This window comes from Embiotoca jacksoni, unplaced genomic scaffold (assembly GCF_022577435.1).
Source record: "Embiotoca jacksoni isolate LCO1_2020_lvr unplaced genomic scaffold, fEmbJac1.0.p SCAF_16, whole genome shotgun sequence".
Taxonomy (NCBI): domain Eukaryota; kingdom Metazoa; phylum Chordata; class Actinopteri; family Embiotocidae; genus Embiotoca; species Embiotoca jacksoni.
In genome coordinates this window covers 2,056,621-2,079,870 of record NW_027185296.1, presented here as the reverse complement: position 1 = coordinate 2,079,870, position 23,250 = coordinate 2,056,621, and the positions used below count along the sequence as shown (strand labels likewise).

The 23,250-nt window shown below is 40.4% G+C and overlaps 1 protein-coding gene across 1 annotated transcript in view; it reads right to left on the bottom strand.

The window, feature by feature from the left end:
* Nucleotides 1–23,250, bottom strand: part of hcn2b (hyperpolarization activated cyclic nucleotide-gated potassium channel 2b) — a 42,647-nt gene that overhangs the window by 6,715 nt on the left and 12,682 nt on the right. The window contains exons 4-7 of the mRNA XM_069150174.1: nucleotides 17,684–17,902; nucleotides 7,639–7,785; nucleotides 6,877–7,117; nucleotides 3,316–3,480 (exon numbers count right to left, since the gene is read on the bottom strand). Coding sequence (XP_069006275.1) covers nucleotides 3,316–3,480; nucleotides 6,877–7,117; nucleotides 7,639–7,785; nucleotides 17,684–17,902 — 772 coding nt within the window. The remainder of the gene's footprint in view (nucleotides 1–3,315; nucleotides 3,481–6,876; nucleotides 7,118–7,638; nucleotides 7,786–17,683; nucleotides 17,903–23,250) is intronic.

The window sequence follows — 23,250 nt, the reverse complement described above, 5'->3', positions numbered from 1 at the left end:
CACATTGGCCTCATTCTATAGACCCGGACGCCATGTCCACTCTTATATACAGTCTGTGCTAATGACAGATGGCCAGCTGCATGCCCTCCTGGAGAGGAAGATCTTAAGGACTCAGACAGCTTTTGCTTACTATGCCCAAGGATATGAACCCTGGCTTACCTCTGGTGCACCGCATCCAGCTTCCGCAATTCAAAGCACAGCTGGATACGATTTATGATGCAGTGGTTCCACTTTCAGAAGCAGATGTGCGACCGACCAGAGGCTAGATAGAGACATCACCATCTCAGCCGAGACTGTGTTTGGCAAAAAAAAAAAAAACGCTTGAGCAAGTGCTGTATCTGTTGACTGAACTTCAGCATGAAAGGATCAGGAACCTGTGACTGCAATGTCTCCAGAGACTTAAAAAGTGAGCAAGGGAGCAACGACACGCCCACACATAAGAAGACAAATGCGCATGCTGATGCAACAAGGAATGCATGAAGCACTCGGTATACATGAAGGAGCTGGAAGAAAGCCTGAATCAAACCTAGCAATTTATGTCAGTCTGACGTGCTTCACACCAGTTTACAGCTCAATTAAGTTGTCTCAAATGACTTACATGAAAGTCGTGTCACTTCGCATATGACCTCGACAAGTCTCGTGATCTCAGGCTGCGAGTGACTCACAGAAATGTGCTGCTTCTCACCCATAAATGAGTGAAGCCTCTTGAAAGTGACTAAAACATCAAGTTCCAGTGTCCTTCAGACTTTTGAAATTAGAGAAGATTTGTAGAAGGTGCCTGAATGCGGGTGACTGGGAAGTGAACTGAACAAAATCCCACTTAGTAATGTGATTGGACAAACATGCCACAAGCTTGAAGATTTGGACCAAAGACAAGATTGCTGCTTGTTAGCCTTCATAGCTGCATCCAGATGATCCAACAGCTGTTGTTCCTTGGGGATGAAGAGGGACTTATAGAGGGAACTGGTCATGTGGAGAACTTTTGTGCGCGCGCCCATGGGTAGCTTCAGTTCTTCATTTTGCTCATCTGCACAGAAGTCAGTGGCAGTCAGCTTGTTTCTCCAGGGCAGGAGGCGGTCTAAAGGTTTGGCTGAAAAGCTAGGTAGTTAGTCAGCCTGAACAACCTGAGAGATGATGAACTTGTTCCTCTCTAACACAGCCAGCTGCCTGGCCAGAAGGAGAAGCCTGGGAGGTGGCAGATGATGACTGGCGACTGTGCCCAGCTCAACACTTTGCACGGGTTGCATGGATGGCAAACCCACACAGTTTGGCAGTCTAAGCGCTTGATTCCACCGTCGCCGGAGTTGTCTTGTTCCTTCTTGGGCCGACAAAATCCTTCGCTTTTAAAATGCTCCCGTTGGGGTGTGAAGTTGTGCAGAGGACGGAACAAATCAGCATCGCACACGAACGGTGAATCCTGGTGAATCAGGGACGGCAAACACGGGATCCTAAAAAGGGGGACAGTACAACCTGCTGATGGTAGTTGAGGATGAGCTGAAAGAAACCAGCACAGGGCAGGGAATCGTATGACTGGGCGCAAGGTGCATGCATTGTCTCAAGCTGCCACTGCAGAACTTCATTGGAGGTTCTGATGCCTTTGAAGCAGTTGGTGAGCTGAAACGGTCTCTTCTGCAGATCTTATAGACACAGGCACCCACAGATATAACACATTCTTTTGCACTTCTGCTTTCACAACAATGTCTATTAATTACCAAGTAACACCTCCATGCCCACCCTTCAATCACTGCTCTGAAGTTTCTTCTTCTGTTCCTCTGTGAATGTTTACATAGAATTGTACTAATAAAATAACACATATACACAAGGTTACACTCCCACCTTTTGTTCCTTACAGCCTACACATTGTGATACATTAAAATACATATGGATAAGGCGTAAGGAAGGGCTCACAGGTCAGAGACAGTTTTTTTTTTTTTAGAAATGGATGGATGGCTGATGGAACAACTCTGGTTCCATCAACAATATGAGTGATCACGGTCTGTCAAGGTTAGCGAATCTGAAATAAAAAAATGTCTGGTCACAAATGCTCACCAAAATATTCAAAAACCTAAACATAATAAGAAGGTAAATATTATATTTCTTTTAACATTTGTACTGCAATACGAGCTTGTTTCTTTGTGTTTGGATTTTATATTTTTAACATGGCTTCTGATAGCCATCTGTGTGTTTGATCCAGATGTTTTTTTTTTGACAATGACAAACAAAAGAGCACATCATTAGTGAATAATACGCATCAAGTGCACATGGAGCCCAGTGGGAAGGGCTGGTTTGTGGTTTGGTCTTGAAGCAGACATGTCAGTCTCCCTCCAAATTTGTGAGCTTCCTTGACTGAAGGCTGCTCGTGTGGAATCTGGCTGCCATGGCAACAGCTGGCAGGTGGCGGGTCTTTTGTGAACACGTGAGGGGGGGGGGGATGTGACATCAGCAGCACAGCTGACCTTGAACGGGTCATGTTGGGAGGTGAAAGGTGTTGAAGACCAGTCAATCATAACAGTCAGTGTGCACATGTGTTTGTTTTTATATTCAAAGCAAGAATGTTACCGCTGAGCAATCAGGTATGACATCTTTAAATGTTAAACTAAAAGGCAAATATGTGCAGGTATCATTAAGTTGCAGCAACACAAACTCAAGAAACTACAGAAGAAAATGATTCACGGCCATGAATACATTTCCACCCCGGATTCCTCTCCTCCACTCCACACCTTGTTAGGATCATTCATGCAGTGCAACACAGCTGTCGGATCGCACAGTGTTTTGACAAAGACATCACGTCAATGAATGAATACATTCTCTTATGCTTCATTGCATCTTGCGAATAGCTCATATGCTTATGAAGACACCGTACCTGTGACTTTTTAATCAGCGAGACATTATGGTAATTATCCACGAAAAAATGTCTGAAAAACATTTCAGAAATTTCATTTTGTTCTGTTTTTCAGGGTATTGATCTGACTTACAGTAAGGGTTTATGTTGTTTGTGTTGGTTGGCATGAATAACTGCTGCAGCAGCGATCGGATATCAGTGTTCTGGGATTGGACTGAGGGTCCCTGTGGCTGCATGTGGGTAATTATATCTCCAAATGTACTGTGAGCCATGAAGTAATTGATATCACTCAATAAACTGAGGTCAAAGAAAACTAAACCTCAGGGACTTTAACCATATAGTTCCAAAAATATTAGCTGTGAACACACCTTTAAACACAAAATAACATTTTCTATTGCAATGCTGTGTGTTGTCATCAAATAAAAGTAACTGCTGGACTTTACCAGTCTCCACTCCTTTTTGTTCTATCTTACCGATCCTGTCCAATCTGTCGATAGCAACCGTCTCAAAGGCCCTCCTCATCATGGGATACTCCTCCAGCACCTCGTTGAAGTTGTCCACAGAGAGAGAGTACAGGCGACAGTAGGTGTCTGCTCGCACACTGGCTGTCCGTCTGCCACGGGTCAGCAAACAGATCTCTGGTGAGGTGTAAAGAGAAACCAGACGGGAAAGAGGTGGTCAGATCAGAAGACTGGCAGGCTGGGGGTGTCAGACGGTGACAGAAAAGAACTGAAAATCAGAGATTTGTTGAGCTGTCTGAAACTAATCCCGGGGTTACACAAGGTTACAAAATCAATCTTTACATTTTCTCTGGCCTACAGAAAACTCTTCGGGCCCTGAGCAAATGTGCGAAGAGAATGAAGGTGGTTTATGCATGCAATTGTTGTGTTTCGTCAGTATGAACCACTGAGGGTAACACGGAGTATTTCCTCCACCACTGGCAGAGAACTGACAGCTGTGTCAAGGAAGCACACACTATATTTAGAGATGAGCAGCTAAGCTTCATTACATTCAGTTGTTCCCCTTCTCTTGGTATCTCCTTCACTTTAGCTTTCTTTCTGTTACAGGATGGGTCTGACTGTTGTCTTGACAACCATATGCCCTCCTTTTCCCTCGCCTATAAGGTCGACCTTCTCTGACTCTCTGTGGGACGGACAAAAATAACGAAACACCAGGACACTCCATTAAGAAGACGCATGCAGGCACTTCACTGGATGAGCCTGTAACTGTCTGTTCATAGCTGAAGCGTCTCAGCAGCTGAACAGAAATACAATCCTGCATACCATTTAAAAGCACAGAATAATGACGAGCGTCTGGGGAAGGACAATGACACATATGCTTATTAAACGTGTAGTTCAATATTTTAGGTAATAAGCTTTTTTACATAATGAGAGTCAAATAAGAAGAATACATTTTAATCTGAAGTATGTACATTAAATATAAGCAACCGGTTAGTTTAGCTTAGCAAAAAGAAAAAAAAAAACACCACTAGCTCTGAAGCCAACAAAAAGTGTAAAAACGTTAAGCTGTGATTTTACAGTGGATAATATGCTTCTTTTTTTTTTAATACATTTATGTGTTTTTTTTTATACACTTTACACAAATGAAATGTAAGTTATTACATTACATACACGCTAGGGAGCTTTAGAGTTGCTAGTAGACACATTTTGCTTTGCTTGGACAAAATCAGGCTGTCTGTTGATAATTGTGGCTACTGGCTGTGGCTTTACTGTACAGACATGAGGGCGGTATAAATCTTTTTGTCTGACTTTGGACAAAGAAAATAATGTGCTGAAATGTCAAAATTATTCTTCTAGGACATTTTTTTTTTTTTAAGTTATGCATAGTGGTAAGACCTGGCCCACAGCTGTGTGCACTTGCATGCTGTCTTTATAAAGGAGAAGCTATTGTACTTAAAGGAAAGTGACAGTGAGTCAGGACACAGTACCTTTTTGTTCACAGGTTACTGAAGTGTGACCTTGAATGTGACGTGTTTTCTGACAATCTGATAAAGGATTTATATTTCCTCGCCAGATGAAGAATTAATAGACCAGTTAGATGTTGCACTGCTTATTGTCATTGTGTTCACGGTCAGCACTATAATGAAACTAAACGCTGTGATATGGACAATATGCAGCCCTTCAAACATATGCAGTCATAACATTACAGTCTCTATTGATGAACAATTTGGTAATTAATTATACTGTATATAATTCAACCTAGTTTACTAAAAACTGTTTTCTGCAGACGAGTTTTCCTTGTTATATAAGTTTTAGTGAGTAATGTTTGAAAATGAAGGTTAAAATTTTAGGCGTTCCACTTTGGAGAAAAACTCCACAAACTGCCTCAGACATCCTTTCATAAATTCTCACGTGGGATCTTCCTAGTTATTCATAACATTACCATTTGCATATTGCTAGTATCATTAGTGCGCAGTGGGAAGTGTTGGGGGAGGATAATAATACTAATGAAACCACTAAGGCTGAATTAAAAAGCTATTCAAACCTCTGGGTCACTATTTGTAGCTCGTGAATGGGATGAATATGATGAAAAATACAGAGAAATGCTGGATGTTACAGTGAATTTTAGCAGTGATCTGAATATTCCCTGGTTGGGATCATGAGAATATTTGCCTTTTCTGTCATTTGGGCTGTTCTGTTTCCTATTCCCATTAGTGGACAATATATAATCCAAAAATTCTCTTCTGTAGTTTTTTTTGCCTGAGGAGGGAAACTCCTGAAAGCCTGCATTACAAACTAGGTGCAAATCATTTGAAAGAGGAGAGCATCTGCTCGGCCCAAGGAGTCTAATGAAAGATGCTATTGAGTTGCATAATGTGCATAACGTGTATTATCAACTGTTTTTTTTAAGCCTAACCCATACTCCCAGCTAGGGTATCTCGACCTCTGCTGCTTCAATTGTGGCCTTTTGTTTCTTAACCTGTCTCTTACAAGCCCCTCTGTAATTGAAGAAGTACACGTGTAACATCCTCGGGCACTCCATCTGCACAAACTTACAAAACATGTAATAATAGAATAATATAGTGAAATATACATCAATACAAAACTTATTTTCATAAGATTCTGTTACACTGTTGCACAATTGTTTTATGGTAAATGGTCTGCACATGTTATGAAATGGAAACGACAGAGGACGCCTACTTAACGGTACATGATCAAACCCTATGGTCTCCAACCAAAATTTAAAACAGCTAAATCCTATAAAAAGAAATGAAAGAATAAGTTACAAAGTGATGCCGACATCAGCATCTACTTCCTGCTACTTACTAATTCAGAGATTTTACCACACGTACAGTAAGTACACACTCCGCCAGTGGTTAAACCAGGTTGTCCCTTCAATCCAAGCACACAGGAGACCTGTGATTTCCTCACTCTCTGTTGTCTCTGTTTGACATTCGAAATTGCCCTGTCATCACCGTACTGCTGTTCTAATTACCTGCTATTAACTGGAGGTGTGTGTGTGTGTGTGTGTGTGTGTGTGTGTGTGTGTGTGTGTGTGTGTGTGTGTGTGTGTGTGTGTGTGTGTGTGTGTGTGCGTGCGTGCGTGACATGCAGTTGTGTCACTGCCACAGCGCTCTGGGCAGCTGGCACATTAACATGAACTCTGGTCTGCTGCAGAGGGCACTGGATGTTAAAAATGCAGCCCGAACAGTCAACCGCCGGACTTTAAAAAGCGTGTGTTTGTATTGGTGCATGCCTGTGTGGGTTTAAGGGTGGCGATGGCGGCAGAGGCACCACATGTTTCTGAACAGCCAGAGAGGAACAACAGCCTGGGAAAGTGGGACAGAAGTGTCTGTTAGGCAAGGATGCACAAGAAGTCCAAGTAAAATGTCAGGGTGTTTTTTTTTTTTTCTTTATTCGCTCGTTGCTCGGATTCTTATTTAAATAGTAAACAAACGTCTGTGATATTATTGGAGTGGATCCAAGTGGGATTTCACGTGTAAATAACACCTGGAAGCACAGAATAGAATAGAACAGAAACTGATGATGCGACGATGACAAACAGTGACATACCTCCGAAGTAGGAGCCGTCCATCAGCTTCATGTCCATGTTTCCTTTGGTCAGGACGCTGACCATCCCATGCTGGATGAAGTACATCTTCTTGCCGATGGTGCCTTCTCTGATGATGTAGTCTCCGGGCTGAAAGACTTCAAATCTCAGTTTGGTCAGCATGGCTGTCACAAAGTTGGGATCTGCGTTGGCAAACAGCGGCATGGAGGCCACCAGCTTACGGCAGTTGAAGTTGACGATTTCCTAAATAGTGACAGCAGACATCGAGGGGTTTCTTTCAGGGGGATTTGTGCAGCAGCGGCACTTATGGCAAACAAAAAAAGTACTGACTTGAAGATGGATTTGTAAATGCTTAATGTGTGGAGTTTAGTTAAATTTGAATATAAAAAAAAAAAAAAAATCCCAAAATAAAAACAACATTTCCAGTAAAAACACAGCTCATACCCAAACCCCTTTTATTTTTTTATTTTTGTATTACCTTGAGGGAGGCACTCATCCCCCCTATTTTCCTCTACAATTTGAGTTACCCAAAGTGCACTTTTAGCTGTCCTTGTAGCAGGAGGACGTTGTTTACTGTAAACTGCAGTGAAAAGCATCTGCTGGCAGCAGGAAAAACAAGTTTTGGAACGACTGGGTTGTGTTTATGAGAAGAGGAGACCATAACCGAGCATTATAATGAATTTATTCCAGTCTAACTCACTCGGTGGAGAGCAGAGTGTGTATATTTATGGGTGAATGAGCAGATTGCAGTGGTGTTTTCGTACCTCGCGCAGAGGCTCATTAAGCTCCTCCAGGATGCTCTCTTCATCAAACATCTTGCCCTGGTACCGGTGCTCATAGTAGTCATGGATTTTCTGTCGGAAGTCGGCCGGTAATTTGTGGAACGACATGTACTGCTCCACTTGTTTGTACTGGAAGAAAGATGGAGAGAGGCGTGAGAGATAGTCGTGAGGGGAAACAGAAGCATGAATCAATAAAAAACAGGATTCGGCAACTCTTTGGATAATGTGCCAATTTGAGAAGTTCTTGATCAACACTGAAGCATCATGGTGATATTTCTATGCGTGTTGCAGCAGCCGCAGAGACGCCATGCACATCTCACTTAAAATGACTATGTCTCAGCTACATGTGTGTAGGAACGCCCGTACAGCCCTGCACACATGAGGATCCTGTGACCCATTTATACCTTGTAGCTATGGGAAGATAACTGTGATGAAACTGTTAAGGAAACATGACAGCTCTGTAAAGCCCACGAGGATTCATCACGCTCTGCTGTGTTTAGAGAAGAAAGACGCTGCAATTGTCCATGTTAATCACACAGTCTCTCTCTGGTGATACTGGTTTACTAAATGTTTTTCTTTTGAAAGAAAAAATCTACAGGGAAAACTAGTCTATTATATTTGTGTTGCATTTTTCATGGGAAAAACATGTGAAACAACTCTTCCATTTTCTGTGAAGATGGAAGGGGTAAAAAAAAAAGAAAAAAAAAAAGAGTTAAATAATTCAATGGAACCAGTGGGCATTTGTATACTTCAGTTTCTATTCAGAGAAAGGAAGAAGTTTGTTATTTATTTTAGAGTTTATGAATATGGAACTATGTGACCAGAAATTTAAAAAAAAAAGGTGAAAACAGAAGTTGGCCCATCGTTTGCTCACTGGAGGGTCAAATTCAACCCAAGTGATTTCCCACCATCACATATTCACCGGTTATGTTTAATGCAGCCTGAATGTCCACTTCTCCGGACTCATTATGATGCTCCATAACACATTTAATGCCTGGATTCCCAATAGAAAGGGCCACTGTTGGATCTATGTATCCTGTCCTATAAGGTGGAATTGCATGGCACTGTGTCAATTGGGAAACAAACCGTGCTATTATTCCTTATTCACTGTGTACTAATGGCTTTTGGGTTTGCTTTATTTAATCCAGGAATATGGATTAAATAAAGCAAACCACATGGATATGTGGTTTCACACATTGCTACATTCCTGTAAAACAAAAAACAAAACAAAGAATACATGTTTATGCTGAACACATTACTACACCCTAAGGGTGAAAAAATGGCAACATGATTTAGAACAAAAGGTCTAACAAGATAACCCCTGAAACTTTAGGATTGTTCACGTCTTGTTATATCAGCAGCAGTCTCGCCAACACAAAAAAAACGCAGAGAGAATCAACACACACGGAAAATAAAGCCCATATTCATTTTAAAAACTCATGCTGGGTAAAACAAAATCATGAACGAATCGACTGTTCTTGAGGATACACACAGAAAAGCTGTTTTTCGGTCAATGCTGTAAAAAAGAGAGCAACAAATCCACGTGGCCGATGTGGCTGGAGTTGCTTTAAATGTTACATAAGGTCTCCCTTTGTCCCAAGTGTGTGTATTTGTGTGTGTTAAGCAGTGTGAGTCATTCCCCACATAGAATAAACTGTCAACTGGACGAGTAGTAGATTTCTAGCAGTGTTGAGGAAGACGCTCCTCTGTCCAACACCGACAGCAGGATTTAAAGGACACACCATGTATGGAGGAGCAGAGGGGGGCGCTGACAATGACCTTGCTTGTAACAGTCAATGACACATGCACTGGACCGAATATAGGTTGCTGTCCGGGAAATTACATTTTGTCACATTGCGAGGTGACATCCAGTTTAGAGAATAAAATGGAGGCTTGACCCTGGTGGCGTGGGTGACACTGCAAATCACAATATCCTTAATACAGCGCATACTGGCTGTCACAGTAGGACATCATTCATTTTGTTTCTTTGCAGGGGGGTGTTTTTCTTCACATTTAAAGCAGTGAGTGGTTTTCATTTGTCCCTATATTTAGTATACCATATTCAAATGTCAGAGATATTTAGACAATTATGAATCCCCACCACATCACACCAGTGTGACATATACTGCACAAATAAGCACTACCACACATACGTACACCACAGTATGACCTTCCACGTGACAAAGTTATAATCTCAGTGGATACTTCAATGAACCACATAATTAAATTACATCTGCAAAAACAATTTACTTTTCTTTCTTAAGTAAACCAATTTTAATCTCCCTGTCTTATTCAGTCTTAATTAATTGCTTTGAGACACGGTTCATTTAGTATGAAAAGGCCCGGTAGCACTAAATGAAGAGCTTAAAGTTTGTCTTCTTAAGCTATCTTGTCTGATTTCAAACAAAAAGTCATCGGAACAGCAACACTTTTCTTTTAAAATCTTTAATTTATTCATACAGGGCATCAGTGGGGATTCCCCCCCCAAAAAATATATGTACTCCTCACAAACCTAACAAAACACACTTAAACTCACTTGCACTTGATAAATTCATCCTTGTTTGCCATTTGTCAACAATAAAGATGCAGCTGACTTCCTCATTCAGTCAAGCACAAGGATAAACTAGAAGGCTCCTATTAAGCTGATTATCTATCTATCTATTAAGCTATTTCCTGCCTCAGGATTTAATGTGTGACAGTCTCAATTAAACTGGAATGACATCTCTCGTGCGCCCTCGTTCTCCCACTCGTTTAGAAGTGGTTGGTGAAGAAGCAGACCATTATTGACTTTCTGATTTTCTCAGCATTAGACTAATATTAGTGATAATGTCCATAAAAGTCAGGAAGATAGTAGTCGACCCAAATGGCCCAATGTTTAAAAAAAAAAAAACATTCTGAATACTGGACAAGGTTTAGTGCTCCTGAAATGTAGAAATTGTGACTTTTAGTGAGTCAACAGACATGCAAGTTCAATGCCATCATAATATTCAAATTAATCAAGCAAACCAACACAAATACACATTCCACAAATGGTAAATATTTCTGCAACCTAATACCTACTTACCGAACTCAAGTTTACTTGACTTACTTAACTCAAGTTTTACTGATGTAATTCAAGTTTACCTTGCGTATATTTTCTTACCTAATTCAAGTTTACGCTACTTACTTAACATACGTTTACCGAACCTACTTAGCTAAGGTTGTCTTTACTTACCTAACTCAAGTTTGCCTTTCTTTCTTAGCTCAAGTGTACTTTACTTACCTAACCTGAGTTTACCTTGCTTAGTTAACTTCAGTTTGACTTACCTAACGCAAGTTTATCTTACTTGAACTTGTGAATCTTATCTTGTGAAAACACAGCTCATTTTGTTTTCAGGTCTGAGCAGAAACAAACAGGCACAGCTGAGATCCTAATGAACTAATAATGCAATGTCCATCTTATAAAATTAAACTTTGTGGCTGAGGATGCAGATAAGACCAGACTGAGATCCCCTAATACTTGTATAAAACTGAAAAATGCATTACATTTATAAAATCTAATTTGTTTCTCTCAGCCTGTGGACTTAACAGGGGGCGGAAGAAGCACAGGATTTTTTTTATGGAACATAAAGCTCCGAGTTGGTGGCTTGCAAGCATGATGCATGGCTGTCACTAAGCTGCTACAGAGGGAAACGGGAAATTGAATTGGTGCTCTTATGGGACATGTCACTTAGCGTCATGGCTCAGGATGTGACATGCCTTGTGTGTGTGTGTGTGTGTGTGTGTGTGTGTGTGTGTGTGTGTGTGCGTGTGCGTGTGCGTGCGTGCGTGTGATGTCCTGGGTCTATAAAATCCAAATTGACTTCAGCAGTTAGCTTACTGATTGAGCAATGGAGACGGACTCATAGAAATAAATACACATACAAACGAATTTGCGGTGTTATAAACCGTGTGATGATCTAACTTGATGTCATTTTACTTCATTTTTATAATTCTAATATTATATATTTATTTTTGTGAAATTTATGCGATTTTTAAATTAAAAAATAAAGCAAACAATAAAGGAGGAGAAGGAGAAACAGATATGTCAGAGGAATTTAAACCTTTAAAGCAGCTCAAATCTGGATTATGAGTATTTTTAAATGAATACTCCACATATTTTTTTCCTAAATTCAGTGTTCTTGTTATGGGGAGTCTGAAATAATTACTATTATGGTGTCATAAGGGTTATTTACTTGATTTGTACTCAGACACTTTATTGTAAATCCTTGACAGAAAGCCTGTGTTATAGGATGGGGCTGTTGGTTTAAATATAGGCACCTAGAGTCTAACCAATGACTCTATCCAGTCATGGGTATTATAGGAGAAAGCATGTTTGGATCTTGACCCACGCTACAGATCAAGTCAATATATCTCATCCACAGCTGCGTTAATTTTGGCCATACATTTTAAAATATGACTCTTATGAGTCTCCTACTTTCACAGTCCATCACTAAATCTGTGGAGTGCCCCTTTAAGGCCACTATGTGAATACTTTGAAACTTTTGCACCCAGTGGAAGCAGCAAAAAATACATTAGCGGCACTGACAATGACACACTCAGACGTCACCAAACTTCACTTGGATTATTCCATAAACAAAAAAAATATTCCATTTAAATTTGAAAGAACCTACAATTTTGAAAAACAAATACCTATATAGTGGCTGAAAGTGCATGCTGCGTAATCATAACATATAAGTCATTGCAGAATTGTGAGTGATGGTTGGAGACAGCAGTGCCGGATAGAGTTTGACACACTGGCTTGTATTTGTGCATTTCCAAATAGTGCCAACAAAATGTCGTGCAACACTTCGCCCAGAGATTACCATTGTTCAATGAGGACACGCTGAAGTTGTAGCTAATTGTGCAATAAATGGATGCTAGCCGTCATGTCCATACACTGGGGCATGCACACCGTTGTGTCTGCTGCGACCATTTCTACCAGGATGTGCCAGCCAAAAAAGAGAAGGAATCCTATATCAAAGCACTTTTTCGTGAAGAAAAATGCTGTTCCAAGAGTGGTGAGGTAAAATTATTAGCTTACTGTGTTGAGAAAGAGTTAAGCGAGACTTCTGTTTCGGGTTAGAAATCCCTTCTATAAAATTGTCAGACAACTACAGTATATCAAGAACCTGAATATGTGAGTGGAGAAAAAAAAAGCACTTTTAGTAGACATACATTGACGGGCCACAATTGCCCCTTACATCCCGTTTTGCGCCTGCAGGCCGGAGCACTATCGCTCAAATTTGGAAATAGGGTGCAGGTGGAGAAATACCTACGTTTGTTTTAGCCATGAGAAGTGGCTGAAAGATCCAGAAAACGCACGTGGAGTAAAAATCTTTCTTTTTTTTGACATACTTCAGATCTAAAGTTTTCTCTGTGATTGCCCAAGTTATGAAGTGAGCATTTCTTGAAGTTTCTGTTTGATGCGTCAAGGCGAATGAATCAGCGCTCATCGCAGGAGGCCCCAGGGGTCACATCTACCTCCTCTCAGCTATTTGGATGAGCTGCTCCATGACTCTTTGAGGGGGAGGAAGTGATGGGGGGAGGAGAAGCGGGAGTGCAGTTACATAATGGCTAATGCCCTCTGTCCATGTGCAGTGGCCGCTGGCAGATGGTGTGTTGCCCAACAGTCAAGGGCGAATGGACAGATGAAACAGGGGGGGGGGGGGAAGGGGGGGGGGGGGCTGAAGGGATGAAGATGAAGAGGGTTGTGGAGAAACGCAGGGAGAGGACACCAGTCACCTCAACGTGAAGGAAGGGATGACAAAGGAACACCAAGCTGCAGCCACTGCCTCGTCATTTTTACTGTGCTGTTGGTGGCGATTGTGTAAACACCCAAAGTCACGTACAAAGTCAAATAACAGCATGTGCAAAACTTCACATGTCAACCACTGTGTCAAAACTCCACAACAGTGATTGCCAAGCAGGGGGTATTTCTTACTGGCCTGGTGCGAACCAGAGCCCAATTTCACTCTGTGAATATATGGGTCTGGGTACCCTCCATAGAGAATCATTTGCAGTTGTTCCATCCTACTTGGCGTCGACCTCTGGTTAATTTTAACTAATTAACATGCCCCAAAACCGGCCAACACCGCTGCAACTCTACGGCCTGCGTTACTAAAGAGTTTTTTTTTCCTAAGAACAGAATATTTTTTTCAATTGTTATAATGAACACCAGCAGCTTGACAAGGTGAATGAGGTGACTGCACAGTACCTCCCATCAACCTGAGCCTGCATTAAAGCTAGTTAGCAAGTAAGCAGAGAAAGTTAGCTAAAAGTAGTCCTAAATGATTAAAATAGTTTAGATAGATAAACATTTGAAATAATTATCACAAAAATAAATAACATAAATCAGTCCCATGGGGAGTTTTTTGTGATTGTCGCATTAAAAATATTTGATTTCGCAGCAGCTTTTCTCAAAAAGTGTGACACAATGTGACATTTTATGTGGTTCTTTTGGGTTCTTTTAGCAAAAATGTAAACGTCTATAAAGACGTCTGCAGAATCACTCCCGATGATGATAAGTATACTGCATATCTTTGTTTACATTTATATTTTCTGAACTTAAAAAACCAGGAACTCAAAGCACAAAAAAAATCCTGAGTCATAACAGCAATGCGACTGCAGTATAGAATACAATGCTTACATCTTCTGTAAAAATAAGTACTTTAAATACTTTCCTTTTGCAAAAAATTCCACTGAAGGAAATATTTGAACGTGATGGGAGATGTTGATGAAGAGGTTGATGAGCTAATCTGACAGGGAAATATATATACCAGAGAGAAAAGGCTGGGAGTCTTATCTCACAGTTACTGTGTCTCTATTTTTATTATTGTCCATAGATCTGCTAAACACAACAAAACCCAAACAACATATGTAATTTCTGATAAAGCAGAAAAATGCAGACACTTTGTTTAACTCAAAGCCACAGTAAACAAGTACTCCACATCTCACATGGTCAGTGAGGTCTCTGCATGCAAACAGGACAGGCTATTCAGACATTTCTATCTCAACCCGGACTGTGATGCTAACCGTTTACTCTGTGATGTCAATACAAGTCAATGTTTTTCGCTAGCATTTAGACTTTTCTTATACAAATAATCTGTTTTATCGGGGAGGCCAGCTCCAACCCATGGCTCTGTCTCTGGTCTGTTATCTGATGGTGGGACTTATTGCGGACGTCAGTGCAGCCACAGTTCAATTCAGTGGTTAATGATGAACAAACAGCCATGAGAGACTGGAGACGAGCGGGATGTTGGATAACTTGTCTTGGTCCAGCCTTGCAGGGTGCTGCCGCTCTGGTCAATATTTCACTGTAGTGCATCATGGAAGAATGAGGAATGAGACAGACGGCAGGAACTGATTGCAACAGACGTCACAGGACTGACAGAGTACAGCTACGTAACTGACACAAAACAGACTCCAGCATGGAGTCAGCAGCTCATTTGCCCTTTCTTTCCATTTCTGTCACAAGTCTGCGTTAGAAGCAGAATTGTGATCTGTGCTCACTGTGAGAGCACCTCCTTTAGACTTATAGCATTACTGTCAAATAACCTGCCCGGAAACCAATTACAACTGTATGGCAACTTTTTCCAGGATCATCCAACTAAGTGGAGGCATGGCCAAAAAAGTTAAAAAGGTGGAGGGGCTGTTGAGGCAGAAATGCGGGAAGCTATTACAGAAAACCAGAAAACAAAACTGTTTACCAGAAAACAATAACTATTCTTCTGCACCTTAAAGTTAAGCTCATGTGAGGCAAAATGTAAATCAAATTCCATTAAAATCTGTTTTTAACTTTCTGAGATAAGTGTGCTAGCTAGCAGACAAACAAACATAGGCATAATCAAGAAAAAAAATACCTTTGCAGACGAAAAAAGGAAACTGAAAAAAAGGCTCTTGACCAAACAATGTTTAAAAAATTAATTACAGAAAGGCAAGAATGGAATTATATAAATTAGTAAAGAATAAAACCCAATGGGGATATAAAAATAGACAACATGATCAAAAGAAAAATAACTCGAAAAAAAAAAATGAAATTAGATTTATTTAAATGCATGGGGAGGCATAACAAGGTTAAACGTTTGCAAGATCAAAAGGCAACTACATAAAAGCAAGTCTATAGGAGGATTTCCAGAAGTGGGTTTAAAAAATGATGCTGAATTAGTGACTCAGATTTCTTTCAGTAGGGCAGTACAAAGTTAACCCTGTTGTCCGAGACCCATATATTCACTGTGTACATTCACTGCGTGAATATATGGCCATGCTTCCATATAGAAACAGTTCCAGTCATTGCATCCTTGGAACACCCTTAAACCCATCAGTATTGAACACCATATGGTCTAAACTCTACCACTGCTGATTGGTTCGTTCTTCAAATTGGCTGAGTAAACGTCATTGAGAACAGGGTCTCCAGACTATAATCGCAGCAAAGAAAACTGAAGCTGTGAGCAATAGTTTGGTTAGTAGAACAAAGTTCTATTGAAAACTGTTCACAGTAAAGTGTAATGATAATTTGGAGGGTCTTTGCTTTTGTCAGGAGATGTTCTGAAAAACATTCAGATGTATTTTGAGTGAATCAACTCTTTAAGTTATGGTTCGTCTTTGACCAACATCACCGAGATGAATTCGGGGCCACACAACAGTGACCTGTTATGTGTGTGAGTGTATCCACTACATACATTTATACATGGAGTTCAGTGAATATAGTTGGTCCACTGACATTTGTATTGTTTCCCTGTTGCCTTTTTTTATGCTCATGAATCAGACACAAACATACAGCAGATTCATGTCCTTTGAAAGACCACTGCGCCCCCTCCCACCTACAAAATAAAGCATGAAGAATATCTCTTAAGCATGACGCCCTAACAAGACACAGACCAAGAGCCAGAAAATAAACAGAATAAATCGACATGTCCGATATGACCCATAAAGAGAGAAGAAAACCTGCTCACCCTTTGTTCTTAACATTGGCCAGAGGCTTCAGCTAAAGAACAAAGCTGGTCCAACGCATGTGATGTGTGAGTGCATGTCGTCATGGATGTGTATACATGACAGATAGCGTGAGACATCTCCACATAACCCGGGATCTAAGGCAGCTAACAAGACACAGAGAACCGATGACACTGTGGCCTTATAAAGCAAGTGCACGCTCCCGTCCCTGGCCTGCGCATACCGAAAGCTTTGATCTGCTGTCGTACAGACGGGCTGAGGCCCAGCGGGCTACAGCCATGAATATCGAACTAATGGAACAGATGTTGTTCCTATCAAAGTGTGTTGGAATCAAATGAGAAATCCCTTTCTGTTCATATCAAATGTGATAACCTTATCCATGCTGTTGTAAAGGACAAACAATGCAGATCAAATCTCTTTATGGATCCTCCTTATGGCGTCTGAGGGAGACAGGGGGTGGGTAACGTAATCCTGTAGCTAACCACCTGATCTATGCAATGATCTAAAGATAGACTGTAGTAAAACTATACCTCTTTGGTTTTTCCTGTTTTTCTTCGTAAAGCAACTAGATTACAAGATAGCAAGGTTTACCATTTACTCAAACATATAGATACGTTATAGTTTGTCAAGATACTTAAAATATCTGTCTCTGAAAATGTTGTTGCCAGAAGGTGGAGTCACATTTTTGTAATTTCTTGTAATTGTGTTTAATTTGGTGTCAGGCAGGTACCGTACAACGGGGCTATAAAATCTTTTTTTTGTTGTTGAAAACAGCTGCTGTTGGAAACGTGGCTGGAAATGGGGCTCATGAGAACGGTGATAGTGAAAACGTTGCAGTCCAGAAAACAAAAACAGTCAGCTGAAAGATGATAAACTGCTACCCTTTCTCATTATACATAATTATTTGATCCTTTGAAACATTGATTATGGCAGCTTTAACCATCTGTCCCCATGAAAACAACATTGTTTGATTTCCTAACAACATGTTAGCTTTATTTCAAGTGGTAGATGATGCAGAGTTTCAAGGCAGGATTCCAAAAATTAGCCAGATCCTTACCTTTTCCTGGTATTGCCGTCTAGATGAATCCAGAGACTGGATGAGTGCGGTTGCGTGTCCGATAAACATGGCGTAGCAGGTGGCTCCCACGATCATACTGAGCATGGTCAGCCAGATGTCCGACATGCTTTCTGGGGCTTGTCGTCCATATCCAATGCACAGCATGTGGCTCATGGCCTTAAAGAGGGCGAAGGAGTAGAGCTCGCTCCATGAGTCATTCTATAGGAAGACACATGGGGGTAAGAATGACAGAATTCAGGGGGGAAAAAAGGGTTTAGAAAACAAAATATATGAAAAAAAAAAAAAAGGTATAAAAAAATAGAAGAGATGTGAGAGAGTAGAAAAATTGAGGTTATTTGGTTCTTCTAAAATAACTCTCGTCTATTTAGTTTAATCTTACTGCAGTTTTGGCCTGATCAATGCTATCTTCTCTGCAAAAGTTAGACTGTTAAGGCTCACTGAAGTGCAAATTTATACAAGTTAGAGTGTGACAGAAATGGTGAAAGAGAGAGTGAATTAAAAAATGAGAGGTCTCAAGAGTGAGACATTCCTGGTGAAGTCTGTGGCTCTCTGTCTGGTGATTGTTTCAGGTTTAATGGAGGACCTAATCATCATCACTAAGCAGCCTCGCCTTGTCTTCGCCGAGCAGAAGGAGACGAGGAAAAGGCGAGTTGTTAATGAGGAGCCCGTATATCTGCCTGCTCCAGTCTGCCTTTGATTGGTGCTCGCACACTCAGTCAATCCTAATTCTCCCATGTTGGATTCATTAGAAAACCCTCCACAGCCACTGCTGAACCTCACATCCTCCCCTCGAACAGCTGTTCACACACCGTCCGCAGTTTAGCATGTGTGAGTGTTTCTTCTAAAACTCGTTGTCCCCCTCAGTCGCCGACTGACTGGGTGGATTTGTATTTTTCCAGGCTCATTTGCATTCAATTTGAGATTCAAATTTGGCTGGTTTTGAAGAATGTCAAAGAGGATGTACGGGCCAGGAGCTGCCTTCGGATGTTTGAAAATTTGTGTTTTGGAAAGGTGATTTGAGGGACAGCGAAGGGAGAAGATGAGATTTCAGAGGCACTTAGCCTCGAGCAGCAGGGTAACCAGAAACTCAGCCCCCGTATCACTCTGTGAGCTTGGCTCCAGCTCCGAGCATGGCTTAGAGTTTCGTATCAGTTTTGAGCTGTCAGCTGTATCAGTTGTTTTGATTTGTTTGTGGAGATAAACGGGACCTTCTAATCTTAGATAAAAAAAAAAATAAAAAAAACACGACAACAGTTTGAAGCATTTAACATTATATGCACCCTCATCATATCTCCAGCTTTGTTGTTAATTCTATGTGATGCGGCCTTGTAACTGCAGCACTTGTCTCACTGTCGTCCACAGCCCTTAAGCTCATTATAATAATAATAAAAAAAAATGTCCCCACAAACCCCGAGAGAACATTTAAGCACCCAGGCTCGGACTGCGCCTCATGCCCACTGCCACAGGTGGTGAACAGACGTGGAGTTGCCATCAGCATGCTGCCCACATTGCTGGTGGATAAACAGCAGGAGCAGGGAGCCCTAACCCGGAGCTGAGGCACAGAAATAAACACCTTCCCTCACTCGGCTGCATCTGTCTGTTTGTGTTTCAGGCTTACTTTCTTATAGTAAAACAGATACATAAATGTAGAGTACACGCAGTATTTCAGTGGACAGAGCTTCACTGGGATTTATTCTAAATGTACCATACAATGTAAAGAAACTACAATAGTTCAAAATGGACTGCTGCTGCATAGATACTGTACAGTAACAATAACAAATCCATCTTTTCCTCCTCCTGTGGCTGATCAGATCATGACCACACCCTCTATCAATTCAGAAAACAGCCCTTGGCTTGTCTGTCTGTGATCTATACAACAACTCCTGATGATAAAATAGGCTATCTGCTACTGTCACATTCTGTTGTGACTTTATAATACATCACAAATGTAAATCTATGATGCCCGCCAGTAGTATTTTTTTTTCACTGCCTTGGCACATAAACAACTCGTCCGTAGGTCGAAGATGCATTACCCCAAATGTCTGTCTGTGTGGCCTTGTGTGTGTCGGTAAGGGATCACAGGTATAAATCAGCTCCTCTCTCCTATATTCTTATAAATGTCTTTGTAGATGTCAACGCGTGTGTTGCAGGTGAGTCTCCTTTTTTTTTGGCGCTGATTGTGCAAATTGTTGCTCCAAACACATAGTTGCAAGCACACAAGTTGAATGATTGATTACATATATTTTGTTTAAGTAAAATTTATATCCATGTCTAGTTACTTGTAAGTATGATTTAAAGATAACGTTTTTAGTATGGGTCTTCAAATTCTCTTTTCAGCAATTAAAGCAAATAACATTTTCTTAAAGTTGAACTGCTCCTTTAAATGTGACCGTATGAGCAGGAAAAACAGACTGACTAGCCGTAACCAGCCGGTGTGTGTTAAAGTTGGAGATAATAGCTGATTAAAACTGGCACAGTGCAAAGCTGTCTCTTACTATTGAAAATCACAACCTTCCTTGTAACACAATAAACTAATTCTACAGAGATACCAACCTTGTGAGGGCGGTGGGGGCGGGGAAGAGGGGGAGGAACAAATTACATTAGCTCCTGTGTTGATTTTATTTGCTATCAGTCTTCACAGAGCTGTGCGGATGATAGCTAATTGTACATAATACATTTAGGGAGAAACACAAAGGGAGTATGGGACATCTATGATGCATGATGGCGTAATTATGGTATACTGGGTGTATGTGAATGCTGGCACACAAGCCTGGGTTTACATGCTGTTTGACTTTCAACATATATTTGACTGACCGTGTGTGTGTGTGTGTGTGTGTGTGTGTGTGTGTGTGTGTGTGTGTGTGTGTGTGTGTGTGTGTGTGTGTGTGTGTGCGCCATGTTGAGCATCTCTTTGGTTCGCTTCAAAGGACTGACATTTAGAATTTGAACGTGTAAACTTCCATATAAGGGCTTGTTACCAATGTTAAGATTCATTATTTAGAACCAGTGGGTCCATGTTCTATTTATTATTTAAAACCAAATGAGTAAAGAAAGTTTTCTCATGAAATACAAAGTCAATAAAAAAATGTTCTCGAGGTCCTTATGGTGTCATTTACTAAAATGACTCCTTCTAATCAGCGCTCCAGTGGTCTTTAGAAAATAATTCCATAATTAATTACATAGTAGGCCTCCAACAGAGGTATGTTCGGGGCTGTACCTAGTTTTAATGATAGGCATGGGGTGCAGTCAGGCTTCCCTATAGATGAGTGGGTGAAATGTTCTCGAGTTCTCAGTCAGATTGAGTCAGATCTACTTCCCACTCCTTTCTAGCTCATTCAAATATTGTTCTGGCTTTTAAAAAAAAAAAAAAAAAAAAAAAAATTAAAAAGATGGCAACAGCTAAAATCCTGACCTCAAAGCTTCAAAACAACAGTTCACAAACCAATGGCTAACACCATGCTAGGTTGCTCACAGTAACAATGCTAACATGCTGATGTTTAGCTGGTTGAATGTTTACCATCTTTGCCATATTAGTTTAGCACAGCATGCTCGTATAATTCGCAACAATTTACAGCCGGCTGACTGGAATGTCATTACTTTGGCAAGTGTTTTGTCATAAACCAAAAGACTGGACAAATATTTGCCCTGATTATGCAGCTAGATGAAAAGTCAGTGGATCACTGAAGTACTGGGAAGCAATGTCAGTTCAAAATCTACTTAAAAGATATATTTCAGTGTTGTTTGACCAACATTGGAGCCATGCTGCCAGCATGGGTACAGGTAAAGGAACATTCGGGGAACGATTGTGTTGTACGTGTCAATAATTAGAATTATATATAACATCTGTTTTATGGAAGTCTTGCTCTTGTTTTTAATTGACTTTGTCAAATGTGAAATGGGAACTTGTAAATTACAAGGTGGATTTTAATTGATTTGCAAGGAGAATTTGACTCTGTGGATCGTAGCTTGCAGCTCAATAAGCTGTCATTATTGGGTTTGAGTACATTATCCTTTAATTGGTATTGCTCCTTAGACCACAATAAAGAGAAGAAAATCCAACATTATTTGCTCAGGAACAATTTCCACAGAAGGCAGTTTAGGGGAAATTATGTATTTACTTACACAATATTTCATGCCTTCTGTATCAGTTCTTATGAAAACGGAAAATGGTTCAGCTCTCTTAGCTGACTCCAACGTTAATCCCTGAGGTATTTAATATGGGTAGCACTGCAGGGGAGAACACCACAGATGTCATCCTTTTGCTCTCAGCTCAAATGAAAAATCCAGCCATGCAAGTGGAACTTCTTACAGACAATTACAGAGAGTGAAAATTACAGGTGCTCTACGGTGAGATACTTCAGGTTTGACTGGATTGAATTATTTCTGAAAGAAGAAGCAGGTTCAGTCTCGCCAACAGGTTGCACCTTCATGGTCCGTGTCCTTTGGAGGATCCAGCATCTGAACTGAGACACAGCTGTAGAATTCATACTGCTGTTGGTGTGCAACCATGTTCATCTACCTGATGATGCAGACAGCATATATTCTCCCTGATCATGCCAAGTATGAGGTACGCCTTTTTTATTGTAATGACAAAATTAAAAAGATAATTCTATAGAGATTTTAAATCTAACAACACTACGATGTGCCAATTTCTTTTTTATTCCTAAAAGCATTGTGGCTCTATTGATGGCGATGTATTTACCTGAAATATCTGAACAACTATTAGATTGATTGACATCAAAAGTCAAATGTAAATTTATAACGTATACAATAATAAAATAATAATTGTAATAATAAAATTATTAATTATTAATAAATAATAATAATAAAATACCAGCAAAGCTAAAGACATTTATTATCCCTCTGAGGTACTTTTTGTTTGGTGCTAAATAGCATTTAGCTCAAAGCACATCTACCCCTAAGTACAGCCTCACAAAGTCACTAGCATTGCTGTACATTGTTAAATCTTTTTAACATCTGTGTTTGGAAAAACTTTTACAGAATATGAGTTCCTTTTAAGTCATCTTGCATTGCTTTAAGATATAAAGACGAAACTTAACAAATAAACCCCAGCATAATTTAGTAAAAGCCTGCACTCTCTACATTTAACTGCACAGCCAAAAATGACAAGACATCTCCTCTTAAAATAGGGTTGGTTTCACACAGGCAACTGTAGAAAAATAAGTTCAAATTGGACCTTATAGCGTGCTCAACCAGATGTTCATGGACAAACAGTAACAGTCATCCTGACTTATTTGAATTTATTTAAAATTCTATTTCCTGAGGTAAAAACATGCTTTAGGCTACCTCAAAGTTTCATGACTGCCAAAAATATACATTTTGGGGCAGCAAAACTGTCCGTGTAGTCAACCAGCCCAGGTGTACATGTGTGCTCTTATAGAAGTGCCCACATATTACTGAAATAACTGAATAAGTTCAGGATTAAATGCTACAGGCCACTCAGTTGTATTGCCTATGCTCTGCATCGCAACACTTTAATGTTTCTTCTCTGAAAAACACACTTTGTGTTACTGAGATCTGTAACA